This window comes from Macaca fascicularis, chromosome 9 (assembly GCF_037993035.2).
Source record: "Macaca fascicularis isolate 582-1 chromosome 9, T2T-MFA8v1.1".
In the NCBI taxonomy this organism is placed as follows: Eukaryota; Metazoa; Chordata; class Mammalia; order Primates; family Cercopithecidae; genus Macaca; species Macaca fascicularis.
Genome location: NC_088383.1, coordinates 77,176,575 through 77,200,709, shown reverse-complemented (window position 1 = coordinate 77,200,709; position 24,135 = coordinate 77,176,575). Strand labels below are relative to the sequence as shown.

General features: G+C 48.5%; 1 protein-coding gene across 4 annotated transcripts in view; it reads left to right on the top strand.

The window, feature by feature from the left end:
* Positions 1-24,135, top strand: part of HKDC1 (hexokinase domain containing 1) — a 47,075-nt gene that overhangs the window by 13,023 nt on the left and 9,917 nt on the right. For 3 of the 4 annotated variants that reach the window (XM_045361109.2, XM_005565675.3, XM_065520986.1), the window contains exons 4-15: positions 57-176; positions 5,222-5,317; positions 6,824-6,923; positions 9,336-9,519; positions 12,513-12,668; positions 13,782-14,015; positions 14,917-15,221; positions 16,767-16,912; positions 17,010-17,129; positions 22,084-22,179; positions 22,373-22,472; positions 23,811-23,994. In XM_045361109.2, coding sequence (XP_045217044.2) covers positions 57-176; positions 5,222-5,317; positions 6,824-6,923; positions 9,336-9,519; positions 12,513-12,668; positions 13,782-14,015; positions 14,917-15,221; positions 16,767-16,912; positions 17,010-17,129; positions 22,084-22,179; positions 22,373-22,472; positions 23,811-23,994 — 1,841 coding nt within the window. The remainder of the gene's footprint in view (positions 1-56; positions 177-5,221; positions 5,318-6,823; positions 6,924-9,335; positions 9,520-12,512; positions 12,669-13,781; positions 14,016-14,916; positions 15,222-16,766; positions 16,913-17,009; positions 17,130-22,083; positions 22,180-22,372; positions 22,473-23,810; positions 23,995-24,135) is intronic. The other variant, XM_045361108.2, reaches the window with a different exon arrangement.

The following is a 24,135-nucleotide window of genomic DNA, read 5'->3' as shown; positions in this document are numbered from 1 at the left end:
CTGTGTGTGGGGAAACCACACCTTAGCCCACGTCCTTTGCTTTCTCTTCTCTGCAGCTGTTTGAATATGTAGCAGACTGTCTGGCAGATTTCATGAAGACCAAAGATTTAAAGCATAAGAAATTGCCCCTTGGCCTAACTTTTTCTTTCCCCTGCCGACAGACTAAACTGGAAGAGGTAAGGCCAGAGCCCGCGGAGGGAAGCAGCTGTGCAGGAGTTGGGGCTTGCGGAATGCGGGCACGGGCGGGAGTCAGGCTGCTCGCAGGAGAGAACAGCAGGAGCTTTCTTGTTTGTCTTTTTCTTTTCTTTTTGTTCATGATGGGGCGTCAGCGTGAGGCAGAGAACTTGTTAACGCAGTGGCCTTGATTTTATGATTAACGTGGGCACAGCTCGGGAAAGTGAAATGCGTTTCAGTAACTCTGAAACCTTGGTGTGAGGAATTCCTTGGAGGGCTTGTTTTAAGCACAGACTGCTGGGCCTACTGGAATCAGTGTTTCTGCAAGGAGGCCCTAAATTCGCCTCCCGGACAGGTTCCCAGGAGATGTGATGCTGCCTGAGGCCGGCACTTAGGACCACTGACATAGCCAACTAGAAGAAGCGTGGGAAGGCTGGGGACTCTCTCCCTGTCGTGAGCCCTCAGGAGGAGGATTAGAATGGGGACACTAGAGTGAGAATGTTCTGGAGCAGACACAGAGCCTGGGATACACAGTCTCAGCTGTGCCACCTGCCAGGTGGGGGTTCCTGGTAACTCATCTGTGTGTGTCTCAGTTTTCAGTCTGTAAGCAGGAGGACGCTAACCCGATCTTATGTGAATAAAGACAGCAAATAAGGGGACATTCTGTGAAGAGTCTAGTCTCCCCGGGCCACTCCTGTGTGGGTTGGGGATGCTGATCAATCTCCTCCTGGCCCTTCTGGTTATGATGCCCAGCTGACAGTCACATGGGCCTCCTTGGGATGTGCTTGATATTGCCAGCTTGAGTCGCTTATTGGTGTGGAATAGTGAAAGGGAATGAGCTTCCACGTTCCGCACACATGGCTGCGAATCATGGTTCAGGACAAATTGTGTCCCCTTGGACCAGTTCCTTAATTTCATGAGCCTCTTGTTTTCTCTTTGAGAAAATTTTATTTATTTTTATTTTTTTCTTTGTTGAGATGAAGTCTCACTATGTTGCCCAGGCTGGTCTCAAACTCCTGGGTTTAAGTGATCTGCCTGCCTCTGCCTCCCAAAGCGTTGGGATTACAGGCATGGGCCATTGTGTCCCGCCTTGTTTTCTCATTTGTAAAGCAGATAATCATATCTGCTTGTTGGGCTGAGGTGAAACTTAGGCAAAGCATTTGTAAAGCATCCAACACTGTGGTTGGGCCTTACACAGTAGCTGCTAGGCTGTGGTGACTGTCCCTGGATTACTTGGCTCTTTGTGCTTTTGTATCTTATCCCTAAATTCAACAGAGGTTTTTGGAGGGCAAGTAGTGCCCGCCAAGGGCACAGACCTTCCCCACCAAGGTCTCTCACAATGTGTTGTGTTTAATAGGTGCTTGATAACTATCTGACAGTTGAAAGGTGTCAATCATTTATTTGATTCTATCGTGGGAATTTGCCATCATCTGTATAGAGGACAGGCTGAGTTTTACTTTTTCATTCTTTTATAAAGAAAGGATTGAGAAAATAATATAAAGAAGATTTCAGAGGCCTGACATGGTGGCTTATGCCTATAATCCCAGCACTCTGGGAGGCTGAGGTGGGAGGATTGCTTGAGCCCGGGAGGTCCAGGCTGCAGTGGGCTGTGATCACTCCACTGCACTCCAGCAGCGTAGGCCACAAAGCGAGACTCCATCTCTAAAACAAGCAGCCAGGTGCGGTGGCTCATGCCTATAATCCCAGCACTTTGGGAGGCCGAGGGGGATGGATCACCTGACATCAAGAGTTCAAGACCAGCCTGGCCAACATGGTGAATCCTCGTCTCTATTAAAAATACAAAAATTAGCTTGGCCTGGTGGCGGGCTTCTGTAATCCCAGCTATTCAGGATGCTGAGGCAGGAGAATTGCTTGAACCCAGGAGGTGGAGGTTGTGGTGAGCTAAAATCACGCCACTGCATTCCAGCCTGGGTGACAGCGCGAGACTCTGTCACAAACAAACAAAAAACAACAACAAGAAAACATACAAAAAAGTTTCCAGGGAATGTTTGGGTGAGGCCAAGTGGAGCCGGCTGGCAGAGAGAGGTCCCAGGAGTGAGTAGACGTGTGTCAGGGGTTTGGGAATCAGCGCCTGGCTGGATCCTGTAGTGTGGGTGGTAGAATGAGTGTGCCAGCTGCTCTTATTCGAGAGCTCTGCAACAGAGAATCCAGGAAGAAGGAAGAAAATTCTCAAGCTCTGTGAGAATTCATTCAACTTTGAGAATTAAACGCACATGCTTTCTTGATAGCTTGGCAGCGGAGGATGTGAACGTATGGTTTATCCATCCAGGATTTTGTCATTTATCTATGTTGAATACCCACCAACATCTTTCTCAATAATAACGATAAAAACACGTACCTCGGGTTTTGACACTGTACCTCACACTGTGCCAAATGCTTTATGCACATTATCTTGTTAAATCCCCCAAACAATTCTATAAGGTAGATATGATTATCTTCATTCTATATTTGAGAAACATTGCAGCTCAGGGAGGTTAAGAGACTTGCACAAAGCCACAACCAAGAGTAGCCCACCCCAAGCTCATAAGCTCCCCAACCACAGTGCCTTTCCAGAAAGACACCACTTTAGAACCTCAATGAAAATGGCAGCAGGTGCCTGAAAACATTTTGATTTTTTTTTTTTTTTTTTTTTTTTTTTTAGCTCTGTTGCCCAGGCTAGAGTGCAGTGGTGCGGTCTTGGCTCACCACAACCTCCATCTCCTGGGTTCAAGCAATTCTCCTGTCTCAGCCTCCCGAGTGGCTGGGATTATAGGTGCCCGCCACCACACCCAACTAATTTTTGCATTTTTAGTAGAGACAAGGTTTCACTAAGTTGGCCAGGCTTGTCTTGAATGCCTAACTTCAGGTGATCCTCCTGCTTCAGACTCTCAAAGTGCTGAGATTGCAGGTGTGGTGAGCCACTGTGCCCGGCCCATTTTGACCCGTTTAGTGTCATATCACAATAAAGATTTTTCAGGTAAAATTTAAACTAAGGAAGGGCATTTAATTATATCAAGGAGAGGCCGGACACAGTGGCTCATGCCTGTAATCCCAGCACTTTGGGAGGCCGAGGAGAGCGGATCACATGAGGTCGGGAGTTCGAGACCAGCCTGACTTCTTTTTTTTATTCTTATTTTTGAGGGAACAGAAAGTCTTTTTAAAAATTTATTATTATTATTATTATTATTATTATACTTTAAGTTCTAGGGTACATGTGCACAACATGCAGGTTTGTTACATATGTATACATGTGCCATGTTGGTGTGCTGCACCCATTAACTCGTTATTTACGTTAGGTATATCTCCTAATGCTATCCCTCTGCCTTTCCCCCTCCCCACAATAGGCCCCAGTGTGTGATGTTCCCCTTCCTGGGTCCAAATGATCTCATTGTTCAATTCCCACCTATGAGTGAGAACATGCAGTGTTTGGTTTTCTGTTCTTGAGACAGTTTGCTGAGAATGATGGTTTCCAGCTGCATCCATGTCCCTACAAAGGACACAAACTCATCCATTTTTTATGGCTGCATAGTATTCCATGGTGTATATGTGCCACATTTTCTTAATCCAGTTGGGAACAGAAAGTCTTAACCAAAGAGAAATTTCTCTGTGTGTGTGTGTGTGTGTGTGTGTGTGTGTGTGTGCATGTTTTTCTGATAATAAAATAAATGGTAATACTTTTTCAAGGTTAAAAAAAAGAGAGAAGGAATGGAAACGTTTAAAGAAGAAAATAGAAATCACCACTCATCTCAACATTCAACTATTCCCACCACTAGAATTGTGGGTTTTTCTTTTACTCATAGCTATATTAAGCACAAGTGTTATCCTGTATCTATAGTTTAGGAAATCTATGGTTGATTCCAGTCACCAAATATTTGAGACAAAAAGAAAATGTACAGTTGTATGGAATTGCCTTTTTTATTTAACATTCTATCACAAGCATTTATCCCTCACTTCCCCCATCCACCTTCCCTGCAACAAGGATTTTTGAAGAAAGCCACCCTGTGCATCTCTTCCGGCTCTGTCCGGGGAGGCAGGGATGTTGTCATAGCCTATGAGGGCAGAAGTTAGGGAGAGCTACCACACGGCGGCGCTGTGGTGCAGGGAAAAAGCCTGAGGGCTGGTCCAGAGTCAGAGACCTGCGTTCTGCTAGGGCTCTGTGCTTCACTTGCGGTGAGATTCAGAGCAATTTCCTCCCTCTCTCAATCTCAGGGTTTTAAAATCCATAAATTGAGGGAAATGGAGGAGGTGTGGTCAGGAAGTTTGTGAGCTTGGGTCAGCTGCTCTTGACTGAGAAGACTTGGGCGATTCTCTTAACTTCCAAGTTCTCTTCCAGTCTGAAATGTTGTATGATTATTTGCGATTTCAGACACGAAACTCAGGAAACACCATTTGTAAGCAATGATTGATAATGCAAATTGAGTACCATTTTTCCTTCGTTCTCCTTATTAAGAGATGAGGTCTCCTTATGTTGCCCAGACAGGCCTGGAACCCCTGGCCTCAAGTGATCCACCTGCCTCAGGCTCCCAAGCAGGTGGGACTACAGGTGCGGGCCACTCTGCCTGGTTGGGAATCAGTTTTCTAAGTTGAAATTAAGTTCCTGAGACAGTCCTGCAAGGTTCCACCATGTTAGTTCTGTTCTGTGGACCTGGCAAACCATGCGTTCTGCATGTTTAATACACCGGGTATTTTCATTAGAGCATTCCTTTGAGAGAGGTAGGGAGGTACATTTCCATTTTGCAGAGGTGTAGACTGAGGCTCAGAGAGGTTAAACGGCTTGTCTAATGTCTCATGAATCCAAGAGCTCTAACTTTTCAATAATTACTCCTTCTGCTACCATATATTTCAAACCACTCAGATGAGAGTAATACAGTCATTTAAATTATTAGAAAAGGCTGCAGAAGTGATGTTTTAAAAAATTGGGGGGATTCAGTTTAGAGAAGAGAAGGCCATGGGGGATGCATGTAGGCATGAAGTTTCTGCAGCTCAGTTGCACATTGCGCATCTCAGCACCTCTTTCATTTAAACTGGACCTGAAATCTTCTCCCAGGGTGTCCTGCTTTCATGGACAAAGAAGTTTAAGGCACGAGGAGTTCAGGACACGGATGTGGTGAGCCGTCTGACCAAAGCCATGAGGAGACACAAGGTGAGGAATTCACCTCCGTGTGAGAGGCTCTCCCAGCCCTAGTTCCTTTCTCTTGGGTTGGAGGGGGTGGGGGTGGGGTGAAGGGTCACATATGGTGCCTGCCTGGAGGGAGAATCAGAGAAGGAATTGATCTTAGAAAAAGTCCTACTGTAGTACAGATGTGGCCAACTTGGATGAACCCACAGAGCCTTGGTAGGCGGGGCTTGCACAAATCCCTATTGAAAGGTGGCCAGCTCATCCCTGGGCCTCCCCAGCAGCCACAGCCCTCTTCCGGAGGTCTTGGTTAGATCTAATGCTGTGTGTAGGCCCTGCACGCCCTCCTCTCTGAGGCCAAAAAGATCATATTCTTTCCAGGCTGGTTCTGTATTTCACTGTCCACTCTTTGTCCATTAAATATCCCTATTTGTTGAATGTATTTTACAATAATTTAAACTACTGCAAAAGCAAGACCCACTCCTTGCTGAGCTGAAAAGTACACAAACCCAAATTGCTTGTTACCCTGACAGCAAGAGGCATGTTTTGCTGCATAGCCTTCCAGTCTTTTTTTCTTTAAAGCTGGGATCTTATTCTTTTATAGCCTGCATTTTCCCTTATGGGTTTCATTTTGCTTTTTTTTTTTTTTTTTTTTTTTTTTTAGCGATGAGGTCCTGCTGTGTTGCCCAGGCTGGTAGTGCCTGGCACTCCATCCTCAAATTTCTAGGCTCCAGTGATCCTCCCACCTCAGCCTCCTGCATAGCTGGGACTATAGGCAAAAGCCACATGCCTGGCTCTCATTTTATTTTAAAATGTTCTTCCAAACTTTGGGGGATATTGGTGCAATAAGCCAAGCCGACTTGGCAGAACAGGAAATCCAGACAGGAAGTCACCAAGCCACACATGGGGAGGACATGGCCGAGTCTGTGCCTGCTGGCTGAGATGTCCCCGTGGGTGAGGACTTTGGTGTTTTCTCCTGGAAATGCCACTGCTCCCAGGATAAACATGCTTTCCTCGATGTCTTCCCAGGGTCCCACAAACAAAGGCTGAAACCTGGGTGTGATGTGTGCCTGTAGTCTCAGCTACTCGGGAGGCTGAGGCAGGAGGATCACTTGAGCCCAGGAGTTTGAGGCTGTGGTGTGCTATGTTTGTACCTGTGAACAGCCATCACACTCTATCCTGGGCAACATAATGAGACCCTATCTGTAGATTAAAAACTAAAATTTTTTAAATTAAAAAAAAAAAACAACAAAAAGCAAGGGCTGGAGTCTTAGTGGCCTGTCCCTCATATTTCCACTGCAGAGGCCTTCACTCGCAAAGCAGGAGGACGGGCTCCCGCTTCAGCTCCCGTCGGCTCTTTCTCTCTCCTAGACCCTGAACCTTGATGAGGTCTTCCTCCTTCAGACAGGCCTAGCAGGCAGGATCTAGGGATGTCTCAGCAGCCACCTTCCCTGCCCGCTGCCTCTGTGGGGAAGGAGGGAGGGAAATACCTCCTTCCCACCCGCTGATGCCCTCTGGCCTTGTGTTCGGCAGGACATGGACGTGGACATCCTGGCCGTGGTCAATGACACCGTGGGGACCATGATGACCTGTGCCTATGACGACCCCTACTGCGAAGTTGGTGTCATCATCGGTAACTCAGTTGGACTGGTGTTTTGAGGGTGGGGCAGAAGGGACTATTGGGGATGAGTGAATTCGGTGGGAAGGGCACTGACACTATTTAGGAGAAGCAACATAGGGACATGAAAAATTCATTCATTCACTCATCCATTCATCCATCATTCAGCAAGTGTTTACTGAGCACCCGCTGTGTGCCGGGCCCTGGGCTTGGCACTGGGTTCTGAGTGGGGAGTTCCTGTGCTCCGGGAACTTTCAGTGGGGAGGTGGGTGAGAGGCCCAGAGAGCCTAAACTATTAAGATAATTTCAAGTGGTGGTTAGCGTGATAAAAGAAAAAAAGACACCAAAGAGAGTGATGTGACTGTGAGTGAGACGAGGCGTCAGGGAAGCCTCTCTGAGGGATGGCATTTGAGCCGGGACCTCAGTGATGCAAACCAGGGGGCAAGGTAGAGGTCCGGGGGTAAGGAGTCCCTGGCAAAGGAAAGAGGACACCCACAGGCTTGGAGACGGGAAGGGGTCCAGGGAGGGGGTCCTGGGGGAACCCAATAGCCAAGTGGTGTCTGGATGAGGTGAGTGAAGGCTGAGAGTAGGAGGCCATTCAAGTGAGAGGGAGTGCACAGACTGGGCAGATTGCACAGGATGTGGACACAGTCACTGTAAGGTCACCGGCTTATCCCCTGAGGGAGACTGGAAGGCACTGGGGAACTCTGGGGGTGGGGGGATGGATAAATGGATGCCCATTTTATTTTTTTATTTGAGACAGAGTCTTGCTCTGTCGCCCAGGCTGGAGTGCAGTGGCGCAATCTTGGCTCACTGCAACCTCTGCCTCCCGGGCTCAAGCAATTCTCCTGCCTCAGCCTCTCGAGTAGCTGGGATTACAGGTGCCCACCACCACGTCTGGTTAATTTTTTGTATTTTTAGTAGAGATGGGGTTTCACTGTGTTGGCCAGAATGGTCTCAATCTCCTGACCTCAAGTGATTTCACCCACCTTGGTCTCCCAAAGTGCTGGGATTACAGCCATGAGCCACCACGCCAAGCCGGATGTGCATTTTTTAAAAGCCCATTTTGGCTGCTGTGTGGATAATCAATTACTGGGGACAAGAGTGGAAGCAGGGCGACCATCCAAGAGGCCACTGGACTGTCAGGCAAGGTGCACTGCAGCTCTGGACCGGGAGGTCGTGGTGCAGTGGGGGTGTCCAGTGGGTGGTCTCCACACCAGAGCCAGGGGATCTGCCGGAGGAATGTGTGGGAAGGCATTTAGGGTACAGTAAAGCTGAATGGCTCTGACTTATAGGTTTTTCTTGAATATCCCCCTCTCCTTTTCCCATTCCTTTACCCCTCCTGGGGAAAGTTCTTCTGAATTGCTTTTTCTTAATGTCCCTCAAGACCCTCCTCAGCCTGGCTTTCCCGAAGGGCAGGTCTTTAAAGCTGAGGGACATCTGCCCTTCTGTTTCCAGGAGCCTCGGGATGGATCAGGCCTTTGCCAGTCATGGCACCCGTCTGTCACTGTGGCTGCATCTGGTAACCACAGATTGGGGGGCCACGCCTAAACAGTGTCTGTGCATTTCTGAGAAAAGCTTTTTCCAAACATTACATTCTGTTTTTCTACATTTCTCATTTTCCATGTTGGCATTTAAAATACTCACACCAGAGTATCAGCCAAGGAAAGATACTAAAAAAAAGAAAAAACCCCCGAAAATTCAAATAGCTTTATTGAGGCATAAAAGTCCTCCGATTTTAGGTGTACGATTCAATGATTTGTAGTAAACATACAGTTTTGTAACCATCACCACAATCTGATTTTAGAACATTTCTATCCTCCCAAAAGAGTCCAAAAAGATGGTGCCCACTTGCAGTCATTCCCCAGCGCTCAAGTGTTTGAGGCATTTCCTTGGAGCGATTTTGTGTTTTGCATAACGGAGTGTTGCTTTCTTAGGTGGTAGCTAATCACTGTCTAAGATAAGCATGCAGCTTCTGCTAGAAACAATTTGTGGCACGCCATAAGTAAAGAATATTTTTAGTACCAAATAGAGAGGAAGCTAAGTAGCTTAGGGAAAGAATTTTCAAAATTACCCTGGGTTGGTGATTTTCTGAAAAAAATATTTACAAGATTAGCTTCATATATCATCCTCTTGTAAGAGCGCTTCGTCAGCTTTCATCCATATTCATCAGGGGACTTCTTCACAATTGACTCCATTCAGAACCTCAAAGCCTGAGCACCCTGAGAAGTGCAGACTTGACATGTCAGCTGTTTTCCCCATGTGCTTGGGGCTTGCCCAAGCTGCTTCCCCCAGCGAGAGCCGGCCCCCAGGGCATGAAAAGCACTTTGTGGTACATTGAGGAGGACTCCCCAGCCGTCAAGAGTTCTCTGTCTGTGCCCAGCTGGGAGCCTTCTCTCTGCATATTCTCTCTGATCCCTGGTTCAGGAACAGGCACAAATGCGTGTTACATGGAGGACATGAGCAACATTGACCTGGTGGAGGGCGACGAGGGCAGGATGTGCATCAACACAGAGTGGGGGGCCTTCGGGGACGATGGGGCCCTGGAGGACATTCGCACCGAGTTCGACAGGGAGCTGGACCTCGGCTCTCTCAACCCGGGAAAGCAAATGTGAGTTCCATTCTGCTGTTATCTGGGCATCGGCATCAGGCAGGGCCCAATCACTCAGGTCCCCTGGCTGCCTGGGAGGCTCTCCAGCTGTGACTAGCTATCCATCACAACTTTCTTTCTTTTTTTTTTTTTTTTTTGAGACGGGGTCTCACTCTCTAGCCCAGGCTAGAGTGCGGTGGCCCGATCTTGGCTCACTGCAACCTCCACCTTCCAGGCTCAAGCAATCCTCCCACCTCAGCGTCCAGAGGAGTTGGGACTACAGGCACGCGCCACCATGCCTGGCTGATTTTTGTATTTTTTGTGGAGTTGGGGTTTTGCCATGTTGGCTAGGCTGGTTTTGCACTCTTGAGCTCAGGCAATCCTCCTGCCTCAGACTCCCAAAGTGCTGGGATTACAGGCGTGAGCCACCATGCCCGGCCCCGTTACAACAAATTTCTAAGGCATTGCTTGTATTTCAGTTTCATTTGACAAATGAGGAAATAGGAGCCAAGGACATTGAAAGATTTCCCTAAGTCATAACCCTAATAACCCTAATTCTAATTCAGTCAGTATTTCTGGGTTACGTATGTGCATAAAAGGCACTGAAGATAAGAGCACTTGGACGTGTGGCCGCAGAACACACCTGGGCAGCGAGGAGAAGGCAGGCGCAGCCGAACTCCTTGTGTTCGCATGTCTGCCGGTCGCCTTGCTTTCTCGGAGGCCTCATCACTCAGCAGGTGGGGGCTCTGGCAGGACCTTCCCTCCATGTTTGCTGTCCATTTTTATTTTGATGCTCAAATTGTTTCAGATTTGGGCAAAGGAAGCCCCTGAAGCTGGCTCCTGTGTCCTTTTGACATGTTCCATCACTCTTTAAATACTTCCTTATTTCCTGGCACTGTAAGATGTTCCCGGCTCATGTCACACTTTCCTAGCCCCAGCCCTGGAATCAGTCATTTTGTCAAGACATACGGGTGAATTTCAAGCACCTTCTAGGAGTGATTCAAACGCTAGAACTGCCCACCCAGGAAGCACATTCCTCTTTGGTGGCACCTACTTCAGGCACATGCCCATGCTCTAGTGACCCAGAGCAGTCATGTGCCAAGGATGTGGTGTCCATTTTTTGAATTTTATCATCTTCACCCATTTCCATTTTACTTAAATTCTATTCTTTCCAGGCCTGGTGGCTCATGCCTGTAATCCCAGCACTTTGGGAGGCTGAGGTGGGAGGACTGCTTTAGTCCTGGAGTTTGAGACCAGTTTGGGCAACATAGTGAGACCAGTCTCTACAAAAAAAAAAAAAAAAATTAGGCCGGGCGCGGTGGCTCAAGCCTGTAATCCCAGCACTTTGGGAGGCCGAGACGGGTGGATCACGAGGTCAGGAGATCGAGACCATCCTGGCTAACACGGTGAAACCCCGTCTCTACTAAAAAATACAAAAAACTAGCCGGGCGAGGTGGCAGCGCCTGTAGTCCCAGCTACTCGGGAGGCTGAGGCAGGAGAATGGCGTGAACCCGGGAGGCGGAGCTTGCAGTGAGCTGAGATCCGGCCACTGCACTCCAGCCTGGGCGACAGAGCGAGACTCCGTCTCAAAAAAAAAAAAAAAAAAAAAAAAAATCAGGTGTGATGACAGATGCCTGTAGTTCCAACCGCTCAGGAGACTGAGGTGGGAGGATCACTTGAGCCTGGGAAGGTCCAGGGTGCAGTGAGCCGTGATTATACCATTGCACTCCAGCCTGGGCAACAGAGCAAGACCCTGTCTCAAAAAATATGTATATATATTATATTCCTTAACATCCACCCTAAATTTCTTTTGATTGTCTTCTGTTTTTTTAATGTTCAAATACTTTTTTTTTTTTTTTTTTGAGATGGAGTCTCACTCTGTCACCCAGGCTAGAGTGCTGTCGTGCAATCTTGGCTCACTGCTACCTCTGCCTTCCGGGTTCAAGCAATTCTCCTGCCTCAACCTCCTGAGTAGCTGGGATTACAGGCATGCGCCACCACACCTGGCTAATTTTTTTGTATTTTTAGTAGAGACGGGGTTTCACCATATTGGCCAGGCTCGTCTTGAACTCTTGACCTTGTGATCCACCCACCTCAGCCTCCCAAAGGGCTGGAATTACAGGCGTGAGCCACTGCACCTGGCCTGTTCTAAGACTTTTTATAATGAACTATATAAGGTAGATTATGACATAGATTGTTCTTGATTTTGGGTCTTATTGTGTTTGGAAAATAAGCATTATATTTAGGCCTGGTCCGGTGGCTCTCATCTGTAATTCCAGGGATTCGGGAGGCCACAGCAGGAGAAACACTTGAGGCCAAGAGTTTAAGATGAGCCTGGGCAACATAATGAGACCCTGCCTCTACAAAAATAAAAAAATTAGCCAGGTGTGGTGGTGCACACCTGTGGGAGGCTGAGGCAGGAGGATCACTTGAGGCCAGGAGTTGGAGGCTGTTGTGAGCTATGATTGCACCCCTGCACTTTAGCCTGGGTGACAGAACGAGACCCTGTCTCTGATGATGATGATGATAATAATAACAATAATAATATTTAATAGTCTGCCTGGGAAACAATTAGGAATTGTTGGTGTGCAGACTTGGAGTAAAGCTGTAGGTAGCCATGGGGATCTTAAATCCACATTGTTGTAGAGCCTCTCTGGGGCTGTCCAAGCCCGTCTCACAGGCACAGAATCTTTCTCTCTTGGACAGAAGTTTGATGTAGGAGTGGGAAGCATCTGAGTGTGAAATTTGACTTGTCGCATCATGTTTGAGTGATTTTGGGAAAATACCCAAAGTCTATGAAATTGAGAGTCCCTGTGCTCGATGTGAGAATGGTACCCATGGCCAGGGTGATTTGAGACAAAAGTTCTTGCCATCCAGCACTTTGTGAGAGGGAGGAATCTTGGCTTAGCCCTCTCCCATCTGCTCCTGCCTGCGGGCAGTGGCTCCTGGTCTTTGGGAAATGATGCAGCTTAATCAAACGGGCTTCGTCCACTGATCTGTTCACCAACATGCAGGTTTGAGAAGATGATCAGTGGCCTGTACCTGGGGGAGCTTGTCAGGCTTATCTTGCTGAAGATGGCCAAGGCTGGCCTCCTGTTCGGCGGTGAGAAATCTTCTGCTCTCCACACTAAGGGCAAGATTGAAACACGGCACGTGGCTGCCATGGAGAAGTAAGCAAGTCCCTCTGCCTTGGCTCCGTGGAGAGTTGGGATGGGAGGCCCAGGTGTGGGGTGCTCCGTGTGGTAGGACAGCAGGAGGGACTAGATCCTCCTTCACCAGGAGGATTTCAGATCTGGTCATGGCTTCAGATGGGTTAGCAATTTCTGCCGTGACCCAGATGAGAGCTTCTTGTTGATTTCATCAGTGAGGAACTCTGATGTCGGAGGGCCACCCTCTTCCCATGTTCTGCTGCCTTCTTCTTAAAGTGGTAACTTGTAACATTTTTAGGATCACAGATCCTTTTGAGAGCTAGACCCTTAGCCCCGAAAATGTACATTCACACACAAGTTTGCTTACAATATCAGGGCATCCTTGGACACTAAGCCCATGTGTGGAATCCAAGTCCAGAACTCCTGTGATAGCAGAGCCTTCTTGACCTGCTCCCATCAGGAACTGGCTTTGAATGTGGTGATTTGAGGCCTTACACACAGGTCTCTCGCATGGGGAGCTGGCTGGTGAAGGCTGCAGGTGAAGGCGACTGGCCCCTGTGTGACTGCATTGCCGTCCAGCACATCTGAGGGTCCTGCTTCTCAGGCTTAGTAACCCTGGTATTGCCTTGACTTTGTGATCAGTTTAGATTCTGAGCTCAGCCGTGTGGCGCTGACCTACAGCATCTAGGTCTATGCAGAACTAGGCAGGGACAGAATTTCTGTGAAAGTCAGCATAGCACAGGGTGATTAAAAGTGTGGGTGCTAGAATCTAACTGCTGAGTTCAAATCTCGGCTCTAGCCCTTACTAGCTGTACAGCCATGGGCAAGTTACTCACCCTTTCTGCACTCACATCTCTCATCTGTACGATAGGGTAATGACGGTGCCTCGCGCAGGATTTGTGTAAACGTTGAAGGAGTTAATACGTGTAAAATCCTTAGACAAGTACCTGGCTCATGGTGACTGCTCAGTTAGTGGCAGCTGCTACTATCAATGTTGATATTGTTATTTTTATGTTATTACTATGGCCCTGTCTGTTAATTTTCACAATCCTGAGAGGTGGGGAAGCTTGTTCGCCCGGGAGGATACCAATGGGATGCAGAAGTGTGGTCTGCTCATTCCTGTCCCCTGGCCAGGTATAAAGAAGGCCTTGCCAATACAAGAGAGATCCTGGTGGACCTGGGCCTGGAGCCATCTGAGGCTGACTGCATTGCCGTCCAGCATGTCTGTACCATCGTCTCCTTCCGCTCAGCCAACCTCTGTGCAGCAGCCCTGGCAGCCATCCTGACACGCCTCCGGGAGAACAAGAAGGTGGAACGGCTCCGGACCACGGTGGGCGTGGACGGCACCCTCTACAAGATCCACCCTCAGTGAGTGCCGCCTGCCAGCCACGCCCCCACCAACGAGTCTCCCTGGAGCAGGGCCCCAGTGTCTTCTGGACTGTACTGCTTCTCCGGGGTCTGGAACCATCAGCCCCTCTTGTTGGTTCTGAGATTACAAGGGAAAGGGTGAATCCAGGGCGCACATTCATCGGCTGGCTGGGTTGCTTCTGGGGATTACTCTTAAAGAAATATTCTGCTAAAGCCAGTTGCCTAATTAGGAATGCTGTCCCTCCATGTATCTATGTCCTTCCATCCATCACCCGCCCATTCATCTCTCCATTCATTCTTCCATCTAGCCATTATTTACTGAACACCTACTATGTGGTTAAGCCTGGGAAGTAAGATACACCTAATCATAGACAGGGAAAAATAGAGATGGCACAGGTTGCCAAGTTTATGGGAAGGGTCCTGGTAGGAAAACACAGGGAAATGGGAATTTTCCAAAAGGAAGGAGAATGAAAGCCCCTTTGGCTACCAGGGGTGGACGTGGAAGTCAAGTGGAAAGAGCCTGGAAAGAGCTCAAGTCCCTGGAAAGAGCCAAGAAAGAAAATCCTTCCCTTTGGACAGAAATGATTCTGTCCAAAGAATCATTTCTTTGAATGAATCATTTCTTCTGAATCAGAAATGATTCAGCCAATACATTCTGCACAGACTGGTTGAAATGTTTGTTGACAGAATCGGCACTTCCCTGAGCCTCCCAAGTGCCTTCCACTGCCCCAGCTTCTTAGTCCCTCCGTCCTGTCACCCCCTCCCCTCCCTACCATCAGCAAATAAAGGGCTGAGCCCCAGCCCCCCAGGGCCCTCTGGGACCAGTTCACTGCTGCCCCTGGGTCTTGCCTGAGCCTGGCCTTTATGATTGCTCAATGTTTTGCCATCATCTCTGCTTCAGGTACCCAAAACGCCTGCACAAGGTGGTGAGGAAACTGGTCCCGAGCTGTGATGTCCGATTCCTCCTGTCAGAGAGTGGCAGCACCAAGGGGGCCGCCATGGTGACTGCGGTGGCCTCCCGCGTGCAGGCCCAGCGGAAGCAGATCGACAAGGTGCTGGCTTTGTTCCGGCTGACCCGAGAGCAGCTTGTGGACGTGCAGGCCAAGATGCGGGCTGAGCTGGAGTATGGGCTGAAGAAGAAGAGCCACGGGCTGGCCACGGTCAGAATGCTGCCCACTTACGTCTGCGGGCTGCCGGACGGCACAGGTGGGCCAGCACAGCCTCCCTCTCTGAACAACCATCCAGGGCTCCCGTCAAAACTCCTCAAAGCCAGTGAGGTTCTTGGTTTTTAGAGACTTAGGTTCACGTCTCTAATGGAGGGCAGGAATAGGTAGAAGGCTAGTATTCTTCCTACATCTGTTGGCCTTGGTTAACCCAAGGCATTTGCAGTAAAAAACAAAACAAACAAACAAACAAAAAACACAGAAAACCTACATTAGGTTATGTGTGCGCACTTACGTGTGTGTGGATGAGAACATGAGTGCACCCCCGACCCCCAGATCCTGACCCCATGGACTTTGTTTTTGATGCCTGGGATTGCCTGGGCTTGTCTCCTGCTGCTTCTCTGGCTCTGTTCTCTTCTGTGGCTTGGCTGACTTCCCTTTCCCTCTCATCACTTCTGCCCCCAACTTCTCCAACCCTTGATCCTTCTGGTCCTCGGTGCTCAGCCAAAAGAAGCCACTAAGTAGTGAAGTCAGTTCTTCAGACAAATTATTTTACCTCTTTGAATCTCACGAGACTCTTCCAGAAATAATGACCTTAGTAAAATGCTTTACATCTTATAATTTGCTTTTGAACCTTTTATTTCATTTCATCCCCACAACCACTTGGAATGTTGCCAAAGAGGGAACGGTTCCCATTTTATGGATGCCATAACTGACACGGAGGCTAGATGAGCTACTCAAGGTCTAACAGCTATACTTGGGATCTCTTAACTGAGAGCAGTAAAAGACACTATTTTATTTTTATTTTTATTTTTATTTTGAGAAGGAGTCTCACTCTGTCACCTAGGCTGGAGTGCAGTGGCACAATTTTGGCTCACTGCAAGCTTCGCCTCCCGGGTTCACACCATTCTCCTGCCTCAGCCTCCTAAGTAGCTGAGACTACAGGTGCCCGCCGCCACGCCCAGCTGATTTTTTGTATTTTTAGTAGAGATGGGGTTTCACTGTGTTAGCCAGGATAGTCTCGGTCTCCTGACCTCTTGATCCGCCCGCCTCGGACTTCCAAAGTGCTGGGATTATAGGCGTGAGCCACTGTGCCCAGCCAGAGGCCCTTTGGGTATCTGAATCATGCACGTCCTTGACTGGATGCCCCGCACCGTTCCTTGTGGCTCCAGAGAAGGCTGTCAGTCAGTGAAGCTGAAAGAGCCTTCAGAGGTTCAGTCTCATTTTGCAGATGTGGAAGGAAAGGACCTTGCCTCTCTTGCTCAAGAAAAAAAGCCGTTTCTCAGAAGCCCCAGGTCCCTTGACTCCAGGCCAGGCCTCTTTTCACGGCACTTCACTGGTGATAGTGTAGGTGGTGCCTGGGCATTTACCACAGAAGTGGAGGCCAAGGAAAGCAGCCTGGTCTCACGCAGGCTCAAGATGCTGCCCAGGGACCAGTCACTGTGCACGGTGGCCCGCACGACCCTCTGGTCTGTGAGGCCCAGGAGTGCAGGCCTTGGGTCTGCTCTGCTCCAGCATCTCCTCTTCCTCCCAATGCCCTGACACGAGTCCCTGTCATGGAGTGCAGCTGCTGCTTTCTCCATCACAGAGAAAGGAAAGTTTCTTGCCCTGGATCTTGGGGGAACCAACTTCCGGGTCCTCCTGGTGAAGATCAGAAGTGGACGGAGGTCAGTGCGAATGTACAACAAGATCTTCGCCATCCCCCTGGGGATCATGCAGGGCACTGGTGAGGAGGTAAGTGCTAGGCAAGGCCTTTGGGCTCCGAGGTGCCAGCCTGCCACCCTGCATCAATGTCCACCCGGTGTGAATGCCGCTGTCTCTCTCTCTGCAGCTCTTTGACCACATTGTGCAGTGCATTGCCGACTTCCTGGACTACATGGGCCTCAAGGGGGCCTCCCTACCTTTGGGCTTCACGTTCTCATTTCCCTGCAGGCAGATGAGCATTGACAAGGTAAGACAGCCCCACCAGACTCATGGCCAGCCCAGTGGGCTTCCTTCCTCTACTGGGGCCATCTCCAGGTAACTCCCAGCCAGCCTTCATTTTTACAGGGATCTTGGGTTCGGGGCAGCTGGGAACACATGATAGAGAATTTCAACAATTTAATTTTTAATCAATTTATCACGATTTTTTAGATTGACCATTCACAAGAGAATTTAGAGTAGTATACAATAAAGGGACACATACATAATATTCCTACTAAAAGAGAGGTCGAATCATACTATGGAGAGAGGGAGGAAGAGGTAATGACCAGTGAAGTCCAGTTGTAACAATTGGGCAATAATACGATCCGTGTCTTTCTGGACAGTCATGTAAACACGGAATTGCAATGGGTTTTTATCATCCGATGAAAGAAAGCTTGCCAGCACATCACAAGAAATGCATTTCTTTCTTTCTTTCTTTCTTTCTTTTTTTTTTTTTTGAGACAGAGTTGCGTTCTTGTCACCCAGGCTGGAGTGCAATGGCGTGATCTCGGCTCACTGCAACCTCTGCCTCCTGGGTTCAAGCGATTCTCCTGCCTCAGCCTCCCAAGGTAGCTGGGATTACAGGCACCTGCCACTACCACCAGCTAACTTTTGTATTTTTAGTAGAGACGGGGTTTTGCCATGTTGGCCAGGCTGGTCTTGAACTCCTGACCTCAGGTAATTCACCCACCTCAGCCTCTCAAAGTGCTGGGATTACAGGCTTGAGTCACCATGTCTGGCAATAAATGCATTTATTTTCTAATATTAGTATCTCAGAAGCAATTGATCACACGGCCACTTTAGCCAACACTGAAGAACATCATAGTTTATCATTTTAATAGATAATTCATAAATATGGAGACATTTATCACAAAGTCTTTCTTGTAATTCTAGGGTAAAAACACCCAGGGTTGTCCGGGTGTGGTGGCTCATCTCTGTAATCCTAGCACTTTGGGAGGTCGACATGGAAGGATTGCTTAAGGCCAGGAGTTCAAGACCAGCCTGGGCAACATAGTGAGACCCCATGTCTTAAAAAACAAACAAACAGACCAGGAGCGGTGGCTCACGCCTGTAATCCCAGCACTTTGGGAGGCCGAGGCAGGTGGATCACGAGGTCAGGAGATGGAGACCATCTTGGATAACACAGTGAAACCCCGTCTCTACTAAAAATACAAAAAAATATTAGCCGGGTGTGGTAGCGGGCGCCTCTAGTCCCGGCTACTTGGGAGGCTGAGGCAGGAGAATGGCGTGAACCAGGGAGGCGGAGATTGCAGTGAGCCGAGATCGCGCCACTGCACTCCATCCAGACTGGGTGACAGAGCGAGACTCCGTCTCAAAAACAAAACAAAGCAAAACAAAACAAACCGTAGCCAGGCATGGTGGCATGTCCCTGTGGTCCCAGCTACTCGAGAGGATGAGGTGGGAGGATCACCTGAGCCCAGGAGATTGAGGTTCCAGTGAGCTATGATCACACCACTGCACTCCAGTTTGGGCAGCAGAGACTCCATCTCTATCAAAAACAAAAACAACATACACAACAAGCAGGCCAAGTACAGTGGCTCATGTCTGTAATCCTAGCACCGTGGGAGGCCAAGGTGGGAGGATCACTTGAGTCCAGGAGTTTGAGACCAGCCTAGGCGATATAGTAAGACCCCACCTCTAAATGTGTGTGTGTGTGTGTGTGTGTGTGTGTGTGGTGTGTGTGTGTGTCTGTGTGTAAAAACAAAAAATCACCCAGGCTTAACTTTATGTGTAATGAATAAAGGTTTTTTAACTGGAAAGCTAAGACTCAGGTAGGTCAGCAATATGTGTTTTTTGCACGGTTTTTCTGGTAAACTAGCTTGACCAAGAGGTAGAGCTTAGAAGTGGGGACTAGACACTGGGCTGAGCTCTTAGACTCCGCAGAGCTCCAGTGGGTCATGGGGCCTCGGCCTGGTGCTGACGGTGGGCGAGTGAGGCTGGGCCTTTGCATGAGGCTGGGGCAGAGCTGTCTGTTCTGCAGACGGAGAGAGACAGTTTGCAGCCTCTGCCAGTGCCCACACAGAAAACCTCCGGGCAAGGACATGTCCTTCTTCAGGGGCTTGGGAGCAGGCCCAGATGTGGCTATACAGAGAGGCGCAGTGTCCTTTCTAAGGTTAGGAAACACAGTGGTCAAGAGCACAGACTCTGGGGTCGTGGGCTCCTGTTTTGCAGCCCTGTCTCTACTGTTCCCATCTGAATAACCTTGAGCAGATTATTTAACTTCTCTGAGGCATGGTTTCCCCGTTGGTGAAAATGGAGGAATACGGTGAGGACTAAATGAGCTCGTGTGTGTAAAATGCATAGCATGGTGTCTGGCACCTAGCAGGCCCTCAAATCCTAGTATCATCCTTCACTCTCGAGGCAGCATAGGATTGAAATTCAGCCTGGAAAAGGCTGAGAGGAACCTGGTGCTGGTAATGGTGGTGAGGGAGGGTGTGCTGTCACCAGGGCCTGACATCGTGGCAGTGAATTCTCTGCAACCCCTGGCCTCCGCTTCACAGACAGACTCACCAGCTTGTGGAGAGGAGCTCTGTCTTTCTGACAGATTGTCATCAGCCCAGCTTCCAAGACTGGCATGAAGCAGCATACAGCTTCCTAAATGTATGGGAGAATTCTGGTCAGCTCAGCAGGTCAACCAGAGAGCTCAGGACAACAATAAGGGTAGCACCAAAGACGCACTAAGATTTTGTCCAGGGCCAGGAGCAGTGGCTCACTTCTGTAATCCCAGCACTTTAGGAGGCTGAGGCGGGCAGATCACTTGAGGTCAAGAGTTCAAGACCAGCCTGGCCAACATGGTGAAACCCCATCTCTACTAAAAATACAAAAATTAGCTGGGCGTGGTGGCAGGTGCCTGTAATCTCAGCTATTTGGGTGGCTGAGGCAGGAGAATCGCTAGCACTCAGGAGGTGGAGGTTGCAGTGAGCCGAGATTACACCACTGTACTCCAGCCTGGGCGACAGAGAAGACTCGGTCTCAAAAAAAGAAAAAAAAAAGTTTTTTATTTTTGTACCATTTTCTTATTGTGGTAAAATATACATAACATAAATTTCCCACTGTGACTATTTTTTTAAATACACACTTCTATGGCATGATGTACATTCACATTCTTGTGCAGCCATCACCACCATCCATCTCTTAAACTTTTTCTTTTCCATTTGAATTTTTGTACCCGTTAAGCACTGATTCCCTCGTCCCCCTTCCCCTACCCTTAGCTTCTCTGCTTATTGGCTGTGTGACCTTGGGCAAGTTATTTAATCTCCCTGTTCCTTGGTTTCCTCTTTGGAAAATGATCACAAAAATAGAACTCGTTTTATAGGTGTGTTTCGTGGTTTTATTTTCGTGTAATTATATTCAAGGAATATTTTGCTCAGTGAAGGAATGTGGCAGATCCATATAAATGGCCTGGAAGGGTCTGGAAGATACATTATTGAATTAGAAAAAAAAAATTGCAGTAGTTCACACACAGTGTGAATTTATTTACTTAAAAATATGTGTAATTTCACCCCTGAAAGAAGAAATGGGGGGAAAAAGAAAACAAATACTAATAAGTGGAAAAGAAAAGTTATGGAAGGATTAATATCCGACTAATGGCAGAGGTTACCTCTCAGATTGGGAGGATGGGAGTTGAAGGGAACTCTATCCTTGTCAGTAACATTTTAATTTTTTACACTACTAATGCATTCCTGCATTGCTGCTGCCATTAAAAATTAATACACCATCCGGGAGGGTGCCGTGTGCAGCTGTCTGCGGTCCTGACTGGGCGCCAGGACACAGCTACTGCTCCTGACTCAGGACACTGGGCCTTTGGGCCTGTCTCCCAGCAGCTCTGAAGGTGTCGTGAAGACACAGAGAAGAGGGAGGGGAGACCCGTGGGCAGCTAGAAGCAAAGACACCCATGGCTGGGGAGAAAAAAAGAGAGACATCAAAAAATACATTAGTTTTGTGTAACTGCAATTAATAAGAGAGGTTTCCCAGTTGGGAGTGTCTCTCTAATGTTGTACACATACCAGTCGGAAAGGAGCCAGCCAGGGGCCCAGTTTCCCAAGAACTATGGAGGAAAGGAGGGAGACTGGGGTTTGTGGGCTAACGGCCTCAGGGTGAGGTGGCATCCAGTCACTGGGCTGACGGTGCTGCCATCAGATTTTCTGACTGCCTTTCCTGTCCCAGGTCTAGACACCCCAGCTCTGCCTGCCTTCAGCCCACCCTGGCTTTCTAGGTGATGGAGTCCGGGGCTAGGCTAACTCCTGCCTCAGGCTGACAATGTAACTTTGGGCTTCCTTTTGAGAATTAAAAATACTACTTTCAGGCCAGGCGCATTGGCTCACCCCTGTAATCCTAGCACTTTGGGAGGCTGAGGCGGGTGGATCACTTGAGGTCAGGAGTTCGAGACCAACCTGGCCAACATGGTGAAACCTCATCTTTACTAAAAATACAAAAATTAGCCAGGCGTGGTGGTGCATGCCTGTAGTCCCAGCTACTCGGGAGGCTGAGGCAGGAGAATCACTTGAACCCGGGAGGTGGAGGTTGTGGTGAGCCGCGATCGCGCCATTGCACTCCAGCCTGGGCAACAAGAGTGAAACTCCGTCTCCAAAAAAAAAAAAAAAAAGGAAAACAAAAAAAAAGAAGTAGGATCACTGTGATCCTAGGCCTTTATTCTGTGTAATCATGGCCAGGGAACATGATTTGACCCTTGACGAGTATGAATTGCTGCAGTCCTTCCACTCAGAGGTAGGCCTTGCCTGAGTGTGGTGCTCTGTGATGCTGCTGTGCCCAGGGTTAGGGCTGTGGAGAGGGAGGCAGAGTCAAAAGCACATGTACTTGACAAGCAGCCAACTATAGTGCCTTGCATCTGTTGGATGTTGAGGTTGTGCAGTGGTCCTAGCAAACTATTGCTCAAATGAATTTCCCCTCCTTTCTTTCAGGGAACACTCATAGGGTGGACCAAAGGTTTCAAGGCCACTGACTGTGAAGGGGAGGACGTGGTGGACATGCTCAGGGAAGCCATCAAGAGGAGAAACGTAGGATGTGGTGTTGAGGCTCATGCCTGCTCTTGCTGCCTTCCCCAGGCCCCTCTGCTCTGCTATCCTCTGCCCAGTTCCTGTGACTGGTCTCTGCCTGCCTGGGGATGACACGTGCCTCCTAAGCCTGTTTGGCACATTCAACTCATAATAGAGCTGGGTTTTTGTTTGTTTGTTTGTTTTGTTTTTTTAGGAGTTTGACCTGGACATCGTTGCAGTTGTGAATGATACAGTGGGGACCATGATGACCTGTGGCTATGAAGATCCTAACTGTGAGATTGGCTTGATTGCAGGTAAGTGGTAAGGCATGGCCCATTGGCCTAATCCCACTGGACCCGTTGATGGTTCCCTTTTAACAATGTGAGAGGGTGGGCATTGTTCCGTTATACAGAGGCTCTGCCCAAGGCAGAGATGAAGTTACAATTGCGATTCCAGGTCACCAAGTTCTTTCTCCAGTAAGAGTCCTAAGCCAAGGTCATCCTTTCTATTGAGGAAGGATAATGACACAGGAAGAAGAGATTTTTAAATTAGGGCCTTGGGGCTGATTGTGATGGGGCGAAGGAGACTACAGTTGGATCCTCTTGACCTGGGGCTGAGGGAGCTATTGTAGATTTTCACTCTGGCTCCAATGTGCACCTCTTCTGTTATCTGAATTCTTCTGCTTCTCAGGGTGCACAGGAAGGAGAGGAGCTGGAAAGAAACTTAGAAGAGGGGAAAGGAGTGGCCTGATACAGGGATTTTAGGGGTCTTTGGGAGAAGTCTGGCAGTGAGTAAGGCCGAGGGTAGATTCTAGGGGGATGCTGTCTCTACCAGGGGTAGAATGGGTAGGATTGGAACAGGTGGAGATGGGGATGAAAGGCATTCCAGGTGACAGGCACAGGCTAAGTAATGATAGAACCTAGAAAAGTTGTTCCATTTGATCATCTGGGCTTTCTGGATATAAGCAGCAGGTGGAACAAGGAGGTGGGGATGTACTGAGCTATCTCCCATGCCAGGTGAGAGGTTTCCTCTCACTCTAACTCTTACCCGCTTTGTGAGCTTGGGCAGGTGGCTTATTCTGTCTGACTTGAGTTTCTTCACCTGTGGGAGGGATTGGGCTAGATATAGGAGGGCAAAGAGGTGAGGCCTGTTGATTGACTAAAATACTTGCCTGGACTGCTGTGCTGAGAATAGTTCTGAGGCCAAGTCATGGGCAAGGAAGAAGATGGTGGCTAACAGATGCCAAGCATTTGTTTATCCAAGACTAGATGATTCCTCATGGTCCCTTCCAGCTCTGACTGCTAATTTTACGACTGCTTGGAAGCTTTGTGTGCCTATGGCTTAACAGTAATGATGATAATGATGATGAAGTCGGCAGCTACCATTTATTGAATGCTTACCATGGAAGGAAACTTAAAAATATCACTTCATAAAACCCATAAGGCGGGTATTATTTCCTTCTCAGAAATGAAGAAACTGAGCCTGTGAAAGATGAGATGCTTGCCCAAGGTTAGCCAGCTATGACTGTAAAGCTGGAATCACATCCAGTCATATCTGACTCCAAGCCTAAATTCTTATTTGCTGCACTCTGCTGCCTTTCTAAAACCTGGTGGTGTCTTTGAAGACTAATGTTCTTTCACAATTCCTTCTAGGAACAGGCAGCAACATGTGCTACATGGAGGACATGAGGAACATCGAGATGGTGGAGGGGGACGAAGGGAAGATGTGCATCAACACAGAGTGGGGAGGATTTGGAGACAATGGCTACATAGATGACATCCGGACCCGATACGACACGGAGGTGGACGAGGGGTCCTTGAATCCTGGCAAGCAGAGGTGAAAAGGGTGGATGTGTGCAGTTATGTGGGTTGTGTAGTGAACAACACTACGAGACCTAAGGGGGTACCATAGACAGCATAGCTTTGTGTGCTTATTACAGCTGTCAAATGTCAGTGAAATACCTATTGGAACAAAAGA